Consider the following 12,125-nt stretch of genomic DNA (forward strand, 5'->3'; position numbering starts at 1 on the left):
ATGAGAAGCACCAGTCTTGGATGACTAGCTTGTTTTGGCTGGTTTCCCTTTCAGTCCTGCTACTGCTGCAAACTGAGTATGAAGGAGGGAGACCCAGCCATCTATGCTGAAAGGGCCGGATATGATAAACTGTGGCACCCAGCTTGTTTTGTCTGCAGTACCTGCCATGAACTCCTGGTCGACATGATTTATTTCTGGAAGAATGGCAAGCTGTATTGTGGCAGACATTACTGTGACAGTGAGAAGCCCCGGTGTGCTGGCTGTGATGAGGTATGCTCCCTAGGGCCACCCACATGCAGGCTCCCTTTTGTATCTTCCTATGGTTCCCTCACCGTGCTAACCAGCCCTCCCTTAGTGAGAAAGCAGAATGAATTAAGCCAGTATTGTGTGCTTTATTTACATCCAAAGAAGTTGAATGAAAAAAACATTTCAGTCATTCTGAATGCCCTTGTTAATAGTGTTGACAAATGAAGACTGTCCAGATACCTGAAACATTAATTTGAACTAAACCAAGTAATCATCCAAGTTCAAGCTTTAGGTTATCTTCAGGCTTCAAACCCCCAAAAGTAGACTGATGTTCCTTGTGGATCTAAATCTGTTGTCTAAAGAACCTAGCTTGGTCATTTGAAGCAAAAAGGAAAAAACATGATTGATCTTATTGTTATCCTCTTCCTAGCTGATATTCAGTAACGAGTATACCCAGGCAGAAAACCAAAACTGGCATCTGAAACACTTCTGCTGCTTTGACTGTGACAACATCCTAGCTGGGGAAATATACGTGATGGTCAATGACAAGCCTGTGTGCAAACCCTGTTATGTGAAGAACCACGCTGTGGTAAGAGACACCTTGGGATTCAGTAGCCTTGACCTGCTTTATTTAGGTCTCTTACAAAGGAGAAACAGAAAGTACTACTCTCAAATAGGAAACAGGTGAACTCTACCATAGGGTGTTAAAATCCAGGTAATTCAAAAACAGTACATGCGTTGACTAGGATGACCCACCTCAAGATTCTGTGTATGCAGTTTATAATATAAAGTGCTACTTGATAACCAAATCTCCACCAAAAAAATTCCTTAATGGGAGTAAGATTGATTGATTCTCATCATACAGATCAGCTTTCACTTAAATTAAGGTTTTTAGAGACTGTTCATATGCCTTAGCTCTATTTGAATATTTATAAATTTCTGTTCATGTTACCAGATCACGCACTGTGGCTTTGTGTTTGCTACCTGGAGATTGTACAGTGCCCTTTCTTAAACCCTCACTGAATTAATATATATGTGAAACAAAATTTCAGAACAAAATTTGACTTGCATGTTTATTTGCATAAGCCAAGCATTCAAATATTTAATGTGAAAGTATATATATGTGTGTGTATACACACACACAGAGACACACATATATGTATATGTATAAAATCTACCATGCTTACACAGAGCTTCTATTGCATGATGGCCCAGAGATAGATAAAGAGTTGACCATATATGGTAAAACTTATAATCCAGGAATATTAAAAGGATAGATGTTTACTTTATATGCAGGTAAATAAGTACTAAAGATCTCCCTGAACTATCAACTAGAGGAGACTCCTGGCTGAGGAATATAATGACATATTTATATAGTTCTAGAAGTATGTTATTATTAATATGAAAATAAGGTTAAGAAGTTTTGATGTCAGTGCCAATTTTCAACGTTTACCCATTGCCCTCAGATATAATCTGTCAGCTGTCATTTTCTATCAACTCTGCCTCCAGTGTATCGCAGGTTCTCACAGTTACAACTATTCCACCCAGAGCTTTGTTTTTTGTCATTTTGATTATTATAGCGACCTCAAATTTGGCCTCCCCACTTCCATTCTTCTTGTTCAATTCTTCCATCATTATGGAAGGTAATCTTTCTAAAATGAAAACCTGATCATTAAGCCTTTACTTAATAGATCCAGCCCCTTCTTACCTATCCGGCCACTTTTACTAGTTGTTGTTCAGTCGAGTCCAACTCTTTGTGATCCTGCGGACTGCAGCAGGCCAGGCTTCCCTACTAGTTATCTAACCCAAATCATACCATTTCCCAAGTTACCTGCATTTCATAGTTTATACTGTTCTTTGTCTTCTGCTAACACTCATTCCTTTGTCTGGTGTAGCGTCCTGTTCTGGTTTTATTTATTTATTTATTTTTGGCTGTGCCACGTATCTTGTGGGATCTTAGTTCTCCGACCAGGCCCCTGGCAGTAAAATCACCAGGTCCTAAGCACTGGGTTGCTGGAGGATCCCCTGCCTGTTTTACCTGACTATGCCTGCACACTCCTCCAGACTCAGTTTAAGCTTAACTTTTTCAGAACACCTTTCGCAATTCCCTACCCATGTTCCACCCCTTTCTCTCTGGCTAGGCAGGATGTCTCTGTTCCCTTGGGGCTCTTTGTGTCCTTACCCACATGTGTGATTGTCAATATCACTCCTCTGTCTCTTCCACCAGACTGTAAATAGCTGGTGCATAGAACTTCCCTCTATTTCCATACCCTCAATGTCTGCACTTAGGAAATGTTTGAGTGACTGACTTGTGTTTTAACATATCTCATTTTCTGTGAGGGTCAGCATGGACCCTCCTTATAACTGAGGATAAGATGTTGAATCACTTTGCAGTCTAATAGATCATTTAGCTTAAAAAAATGCTTCTTTGAATGTAGTTGCAACAGTTTCTCTACGGAAGAGGATTATCATAACAAGTGTGTTACCTTGGCCTCAAGGACTACAATGTAAACTCCATGAGGGCAGGGATTTTGTCTGCTTCTTTTCGGTTCTATTTTCAGCACTAGAACAACACAGTAGGCACTCATATTTATAGAATAAAGATTTTAACAGATGAAGCTACTTTGTTATTAATACAAGCTTCTCTCCGTTATGTTGCAGTAGTTATTGGAGGGGAATAACTACAGAGAGAATGCAAGAGACCCGAAGTTATTTAGCTTTATAATATAGCATGATTTATTTTAGAAGGTGTACTTTCTCAGTAAGATACACTATTGCCATGTGCTTAATACTAAAATGAATATTCATCACCTGAACAAAACTTAGGTGATAGCAGCATGCTAAAGGATATAAAAATTGGAAGATTGTCTAGTTCTGGGCATTGATCTGCTTAGATCTTTTAATTTTAAAAAGAAAAAAAAAAGGAGTGAGAATATAAATTATTTTTAGACCTGAAGCTAAAACCTCGACTCAAAAAAGGACTTTTCTGAAGAAAAAATTAACCTGGAAGGAGGAAAGTGGGAAATACATTAGTTTGTCTCTGCATGGTCTCTGGAATTCCAGTCTCAAATGGCCACCCCAAGATTTCACATCTCTGAGATTTCACAGGACCCTCTTGCTAGAGAGCAAACGTCATTATCAATTTTTTAATTTTATAATGCATATACAAATAAATAAAAGAAGTAGGAAGAATTGAAGGAAATAATAACATATTGGATTATTAGCAGTTTAATTAAGAATTCAGGATAATCAAATATCAAGCATAAAGTGGTGAATGAAGTCCATAAACTCCCTTACTGGTCCTGGAGTCTCCAACCCTTAGTTGAGTCCTGGGCAGCTTTCAGATTTATGAAGAATTAGGGATAGGGATCTGGAGAAGGCAATGGCAACCCACTCCAGTACTCTTGCCTGGAAAATCTCATGGACGGAGGAGCTTGGTAGGCTGCAGTCCATGGGGTCGCAAAGAGGCGAACACCGCTGAGCAACTTGCTCTCACTTTTCATCTTCATGCATTGGAGAAGGAAATGGCAACCCACTCCAGTGTTCTTGCCTGGAGAATCCCAGGGATGGGGGAGCTTGGTGGGCTGCTACCTACAGGGTCACAGAGAGTCGGACATGACTGAAGCAACTTAGCAGCAGCAGCAGGGATAGGGATTGGTAGTTTTTACCTGGGGACATGTCAGATTTGGGGATGAATGGCAATCAAATTATTAATAAACCTAAATTTTCTGAAGCCCATAAACCCTACATTCGATGCTATTTCAGTTCAGTTCAGTCGCTCAGTCATATCCGACTCTTTGCAATCCCATGAACTGCAGCACGCCAGGCCTCCCTGTCCATCACCAACTCCGAGAGTTCACTCAAACTCATGTCCATCGAGTCGGTAATGCCATCCAACCATCTCATCCTCTATTATCCCCTTCTCCTCCTGCCTTCAATCTTTCCCAGCATCAGGATCTTTTCAATTGAGTCAGCTCTTCGCATCAGGTGGCCAACATATTGGAGTTTCAACTTCAACATCAGTCCTTCCAATGAACACCCAGGACTGATCTCCTTTAGGATGGACTGGTTGGATCTCCTTGCAGTCCAAGGGACTCTCAAGAGTCTTCTCCAACACCACAGTTCAAAAGCATCAGTTCTTCGGCGTTCAGCTTTCTTCACAGTCAAACTCTCACATCCATACATGACTACTGGAAAAACCATAGCCTTGACTAGACGGACTTTTATTGGCAAAGTAATGGCTCTGCTTTTTTTTTTTTTTTTTTTTTGCTTTTCTAAAGTTTTTAATTTATTTTTTATAGATTTCAGCTTCATTTAGTAGAGTCACAGAGTAAAATATTAGTAAATTTCATCATAATTTAAATGTTCAAAATGGCCTCCTTTTCTCTTATTGTTTTTTGTTTTTTGTTTTTTTAATTTTTATTTTTACTTTATTTTACTTTACAATACTGTGTTGGTTTTGCCATACATTGACATGAATCCACAACGGGTGTACATGAGTTCCCAAACATGAACCCCCCTCCCACCTCCCACCCCATACTGGCACAAAGACAGAAATATAGATCAATGGAACAAAATAGAAAGCCCAGAGATAAATCCACACACATATGGACACCTTATCTTTGACAAAGGAGGCAAGAATATACAATGGAGTAAAGACAATCTCTTTAACAAGTGGTGCTGGGAAAACTGGTCAACCACTTGTAAAAGAATGAAACTAGATCACTTTCTAACACCACACACAAAAATAAACTCAAAATGGATAAAAGATCTAAATGTAAGACCAGAAACTATAAAACTCCTAGAGGAGAACATAGGCAAAACACTCTCCGACATAAATCACAGCAGGATCCTCTATGATCCACCTCCCAGAATACTGGAAATAAAAGCAAAAATAAACAAATGGGATCTAATTAAAATTAAAAGCTTCTACACAACAAAGGAAAATATAAGCAAGGTGAAAAGACAGCCTTCTGAATAGGGGAAAATAATAGCAAATGAAGCAACTGACAACTAATCTGCTTTTGAATATGCTGTCTAGGTTGGTCATAATTTTCCTTCTGAGGAGTAAGCGTCTTTTAATTTCATGGTTGCAATCACCATCTGCAGTGATTTTGGAGCCCCCCAAAGTCAAGTCTGACACTGTTTCCACTGTTTCCCCATCTATTTGCCATGAAGTGATGGGACAGGATGCCATGATCTTCGTTTTCTGAATGTTGAGCTTTAAGCCAACTTTTTCACTCTACTCTTTCACTTTCATCAAAAAGCTTTTTAGTTCCTCTTCACTTTCTGCCATAAGGGTGGAGTCATCTGCATATCTGAGGTTATTGAGATTTCTCCTGGCAATCTTGATTCCAGCTTGTGCTTCTTCCAGCCCAGCGTTTCTCATGATGTACTCTGCATATAAGTTAAATAAGCAGGGTGACAATATACAGCCTTGATGTACTCCTTTTCCTGGTTGGAACCAGTCTGTTGTTCCATGTCCAGTTCTAACTGTTGCTTCCTGACCTGCATATAGGTTTCTCGAGAGGTAGGTCAGGTGGTCTGGTATTCCCGTCTCTCTCAGAATTTTCCACAGTTTATTGTGATCCACACAGTCAAAGGCTTTGGCATAGTCAAGAAAGCAGAAATAGATGTTTTTCTGGAACTCTCTTGCTTTTTCGATGATCCAACAGATGTTGGCAATTTGATCTCTGGTTCCTCTGCCTTTTCTAAAACCAGCTTGAACATCTGGAAGTTCACGGTTCATGTACTGCTGAAGCCTGGCTTGGAGAATTTTGAGCATTACTTTACTAGCGTGTGAGATGAGTGCAATTGTGCGGTAGTTTGAGCATTCTTTGGCATTGCCTTTCTTTGGGATTGGAATGATCTTTTCCAGTCCTGTGGCCACTGCTGAGTTTTCCAAATTTGCTGGCATATTGAGTGCAGCACTTTCATAGCATCATCTTTTAGAATTTGAAATAGCTCAACTGAAATTCCATCACCTCCAATAGCTTTGTTTGTAGTGATGCTTCCTAAGGTCCACTTGACTTCACATTCCAGGAAATCTGGCTCTAATTGAGTGTGAGTGATCACACCACTATGATTATCTGGGTCATAAGATCTTTTTTGTATAGTTCTTCTGTGTATTTTTGCCACCTCTTCTTAATATCTTCTGCTTCTGCTAGGTCCATACCTTTTCTGTCCTTTATTGAACCCATCTTTGCAGGCTTCCCTGGTGGTTCAGATGGTAAAGCGTCTGCCTACAATGTGGGAGACCCAGGTTTGATCCCTGGGTTGGGAAGATCCTCTGGAGAAGGAAATGGCAACCCACTCCAGTACTCTTGCCTGGAAAATCCCATGGACGGAGGAGCATGGTAGGCTGTGTAGTCCATGGGGTCACAAAGAGTAGGACATGACTGAGCTATTTCACTTTCACTTTGCATGAAATGTTCCCTTGGTATCTCTGATTTTCTTGAAGAGATCTCTATTCTTTCCCATTCTCTTCTTTTCCTCTATTTCTTTGCATTGATCACTGAGGAAGGCTTTCGTATCTCTTCTTGCTATTCTTTGGAACTCTGCATTCAAATGGGCATATCTTCCCTTTTCGCCTTTGCTTTTTGCTTCTCTTCTTTTCACAGCTATTTGTAAGGCCTCCTCAGACAGCCATTTTGCTTTTTTGCATTTCTTTTACTTGAGGATGGTCTTGATTCCTGTCTGCTGAACAGTATCATGAATCTCCGTCCATAGTTCATCAGGCACTCTGTCTATCAGATCTAGTCTCTTAAATCTATTTCTCACTTCCACTGAATAGTCATAAGGGATTTAATTTAGGTCGTACCTGAATGGTCTAGTGGTTTTCCCCACTATATTCAATTTAAGTCTGAATTTGGCAATAAGGAGCTCATGATCCAAGCCACAGTCAGTTCCCCGTCTTGTTTTTGCTGACTGTATAGAGCTTCTTCTGGAGAAGGCAATGGCATCCTACTCCCGTACTCTTGCCTGGAAAATCCCGTGGACAGAGGAGCCTGGTAGGCTGCAGTCCATGGGGTCGCTAGGAGTCGGACACGACTGAGCAACTTCACTTTCACTTTTCACTTTCATGCATTAGAGAAGGAAATGGCAACCCACTCTAATGTTCTTGCCTGGAGAATCCCAGGGACTGGGGAGCCTGATGGGCTGCCGTTTCTGGGGTCGCACAGAGTCAGACACAACTGAAGCGACTTAGCAGCAGAGCAGCAGCAGCATAGAGCTTCTTCATCTTTAGCTGCAAAGAATAGAATCCATCTGATTTCGGTGTTGACCATCTGGTGATGTCCATGTGTAGAGTCTTCTCTTGTGTTGTTGGAAGAGGATATTTGCTATGACCAGTGCATTCTCTTGGCAGAACTCTATTAACCTTTGCCCTGTTTCATTCTGTACTCCAAGGCCAAATTTGCCTGTTACTGCTATTTATATGTTAAATATTTTTACCAAAACAGTTTCCTTAATTGTACATAGAACAGTAGTTATTACTTTTTAAAAATTGCAGTGAAAACATGAGTTTTGAAAGATTATAAAATGATCTAAAAATATTATTAAAGGGCTGAGATACAGAGGGTAGATCATGATCTAAAATCAGAGGAATAAAATATTGAGTGTGAAAACAACAAAGGGCTACATTCTAAATGAATTACAAAGCTATAAAAATGAATTTATGCAAAAGCAATTGCTTGCATGGTGCAGCTTCAGATTAGGAGTCATTGTAATCAAAACAGTCATTTTTGTTGTATTCAGGATCAATCATGCAAAGATCTCCCCTACTTCTCAGGGAAGACTGGGTTGACATAAACTGTGAGATAAGGGGTTACAGTCTCTGTAGTTAGAAACCTTGTAGTTATCTAAAAATATAGAAAGTATTACTATATTGCAGGTCTGAAATGCATATCTATACCAAGGCCTCACACCACATGCTAAATCAATTCACCCAGTGAGTGGCAGTCACACCTGTGACCCTCCTCAACCCATCCACCTTCATCACACAGAAATTCCTGACAATCACAGTAAGAGACCAAGAGTGCAGAAGATTAGCCACCTTTATGTAATGCTGGACAATCTTACTGGTTTCTTCATTTGTTATAAAATATTTAAAAGAAAAATATTAGGCAGTTTCAGTCATAACACATCTAAACAAGAAGGCATATGAACTATCTAATGTTCTACAGCTCTCAGTTGGGTAGTTTTGTCTTCTGCTGTAATAATGCCAGTTATTCATTTATTTTCTTGCTAAACATGTTCAGCTAAAGAAGAAAATTATGTGTGTTTGTGGGTGTGGATGTGTATATCTCATGCTGCTGCTACTGCTAAGTTGCTTCAGTTGTGTCTGACTCTGTGCGACCCCATAGACAGCAGCCCACCAGGCTCCCCTGTCCCTGGGATTCTCCAGGCAAGACCACTGGAGTGGGTTGCCATTTCCTTCTCCAGTGCATAAAAGTGAAAGTGAAGTCGCTCAGTCATGTCCGACCCTCAGCGACCCCGTGGACTGCGGCCCACCGGGCTCCTCCACCCATGGGATTTTTGAGGCAGGAATACTGGAGTGGGGTGCCATTGCCTTCTCCGGTTTATCTGTATATGACATACATATATACTGAATGGCATATGGAATATAAGTGCTAATATTCCATGATATTTGATTTTACATAAATTATGACATGACAGAAGAGATATTTTTAGTGCACACTAATTATTCTCAAACACTATCAGTATTTTTGATTGAGTCCTGAATTACTTTGCACATAGTTTTCACTTGTGTGTGCTAAGTCACTTCAGTCGTGTCCAACTCTTTGCAACCCCATGGACCGTAGCCCGCCAGGCTCCTCTGTCCATGGGATTCTCCAGGCAAGAATACTGGAATGGGTTGCCATTCCCTTCTCCAGATTTTAACTTACTGCTGTCTAGAATTTAGTAGTGTTAATCACCTCACATGTCATAGGTAAGACTGGTAAAATTATCACTTCAGAGCTTTAGTGAATGAGGAAAAAATCTTTTTGAAAAAGACTTTTTTAGAGCAGTGTTAGGTTTATAACAAAATTAAGAGGGAAATACAGACATGTTCCCATATAGTCTCTGCTCCCACACCTGCATTGTCTTGTGCGTCATCAACATCACTCACTAGAGTGGTACATTTTTAAACAAGGATGAATCTACATGGACATATCCTAAGCACCCAAAGTCCACAGTTTAGCTTAGAGTTCACTCTTGACGTTGTGTATTCTCTGGTTTGGACAAATGGCATGTATCCATCATTGTAATATCATACAGGATATTTTTACTGGCCTATAAGCCCTCTGTGCTCTGCCTATTCATCTCTTCATCCTGCCTGTCTCCTACTCCATACCCCTAGCAAACAATGATCTTTTTATTTTCTCCCCAGTTTTGCCTTTGCTAGAATGTCATATAAGGAATCATACAGCATATAGCTTTTCCAGATTAGCTTCTTTCACTTAGTAATGTGCATTTAAGTTTCCTCCATGGCTTGATAGCTCATGTCTTTTTAGCTCTGAGTAGTATGAATGTGGAGACTTCCCTGGTGGCTCAGACGGTGAAAGCATCTGCCTACAATGCAGGAGACCCGGGTTCAATCCCTGGGTTGGGAAGATCCCCTGGGGAAGGAAATGGCAACCCACTCCAGTATTCTTGCCTGGAAAATCCCATGGACAGAGGAGCCTGGCAGGCTACGGTCCATGGGGTCGCAAAGAGTCGGACATGACTGAGCGACTTCACTGGAGTATGAATGTATTAGTTTCTTTATCCATTTACCCACTGATGGACATCCTGGTTGCTTCCAGATTTTGGCAATTACAATTAAAGCATCATGTGCAGGTTTCTTTGTGGACATAAGTTTTCAAGTCATTTAGATAAATACCAAAGAGCACGACTGCTGGAGTATATAATTAAAGTATGCTTAGTTTTATTATAAGAAACTGCCAAACTGTCTTTCACATGAGTTGAAACATTTTGCATTCCCACCAGCAATGAGTAAGAGTTTCTGTTGTTCTTGCCAGCATTTGTGATATAGGAAAAATCATAAAACTTAAAAAAAATATAACTGCTGATATATAAAAAAAATATATAACTGCTGATATACAATCTAATAGATACACTGGGACCGAACACACTGCTTTGGAACTTCAAGACTTTCTGCCTTGAACGCCCATGGCTTATCTTAGAAGCAGCAAGTGCTGTTTGGACTTCACCTGTTATTTCCCACATGCTCCGCATATAACTATAAAGGTTAACTAGAAGGTCATTCTCAGTTGTGTATCTTTGAGGTTGTCATTCTTGGTTTATTTTGCCATCTAAAGAAATGCACTGTTTATTCTAACGTGAAAATGTTACCATCACAGTTTGATCTCTCATCCTCTTCTCTTCTTTGTATAACTGCCTTAACAGGTATGTCAAGGATGCCACAATGCCATTGATCCTGAAGTGCAGCGGGTGACCTATAACAACTTTAGCTGGCACGCGTCCACAGAGTGCTTTCTGTGCTCCTGCTGCAGCAAGTGTCTCATTGGGCAGAAGTTCATGCCCGTAGAAGGGATGGTTTTCTGCTCAGTGGAGTGTAAGAAGAGGATGTCTTAAGAGGAGAGCACCAAGCAATATTGAGCCCTAGCTATCCAGAGTGGTCTGCATTTCTACTGTAAAATGCAATTTGGAAAAATAAAAGGAAAAAAAAAAAGAAACTATAAAGGAAACCAGGAGATTTTGTTCAGTATCTTTCTTTGATGTTTTTCCTATCCAAATTTTTGCATCTCAATTTTTAAAACCTGCTTTAAGCATTTAATTTTTAAAATGGTAAAGAGTTTTATCTTTCTTTGGCTTTCCAGATGTAAAATCTTTTGAGTTGGAAGCCTGAGTTTAATGTCTTCATATTCCTACCTTCTTTATGCCAAACACAGTATATATGAAACACTTAAAAGTTAGTGTTTGAATGGAAAGATGAGCATTTCATGTTCTATATTCTTTTTCCCTTCTTGTATAAAATGAAAAGGAAATTAAACTTGCCCTAATGCCAAGGCTGTACGTTTATTGCCTCATCTTATTCGCTGAATTTTATAGTGATAAACAGAGAATTCTTTTGACAGAGAAAATAGAAATGCAGCATCGTATGAAGAACCATTATCATTTTAATGTCTATGCATTTGCTATTTCCTAACTTAGGCAGAGACGGCTTTACTGCATATCTCTATTTTTTTTAATCTGCTCTACCTCTCAGTATTCTCTTTGTAAGCTGATGACCTCCATTTGTGGCCTTGAATATTTTATTGTCACATGTGGCTTCCACACTTTTTACTTCTATAGATGATTTTTGGCAAGCCACTCATTTATATTTTCAATCCAAAGAACATGAATACTTTTTTGTATCCAAGAAGCTATAACTTGTACTCTTTGCACTTGGCTGTGTGGTTTGAATAGACTTTTTGCACGGTTTCCATTCTTTTCTAGTGGATACTGTCCTATGATATGATGCCTGTTCGTGGATATATAACAAATGTCTTCTTTGCCTGTATACTTCCTTCCTTAGGTATTTCTAATGTTTATTTTTCCTTTTCTACTTCCATACAAAGCTATGCACTATGAAAATTAAATGGAATGAATATGTATTATTATTCAAAATAAAGTCTCTTTCACTTTAATAATTATAACTTTATTTCTTGTATCTTTTTCGTTTGAGAGCCAAAAAGTCCTTCTGCAATTAAGTATTTGTTACAGCAGGGGGCAGTGTTTCCAAGGATAAAAAATAACCTGACAAATAAGGGCACTTCCTGACAAAACAGAACAGAAACTAGACTTTTCATTATGCCGAAGGGCTAAGTTTTATGAAACTTCATAATAAGTGAAAGCATTTAAATAGTTGGTTT

At 39.5% G+C, this 12,125-nt stretch overlaps 1 protein-coding gene across 1 annotated transcript in view; it reads left to right on the top strand.

The window, feature by feature from the left end:
- Positions 1 to 10,964, top strand: part of TES (testin LIM domain protein) — a 63,675-nt gene extending 52,711 nt beyond the window's left edge. Inside the window, exons 5-7 of the mRNA XM_005679162.3 lie at positions 55 to 270; positions 677 to 835; positions 10,657 to 10,964. Of these exons, the coding sequence (XP_005679219.1) occupies positions 55 to 270; positions 677 to 835; positions 10,657 to 10,845 (564 nt within the window). The 3' untranslated portion in view covers positions 10,846 to 10,964. The remainder of the gene's footprint in view (positions 1 to 54; positions 271 to 676; positions 836 to 10,656) is intronic.

The sequence above is a fragment of the Capra hircus genome, chromosome 4 (assembly GCF_001704415.2).
Source record: "Capra hircus breed San Clemente chromosome 4, ASM170441v1, whole genome shotgun sequence".
NCBI lineage: Eukaryota > Metazoa > Chordata > Mammalia > Artiodactyla > Bovidae > Capra > Capra hircus.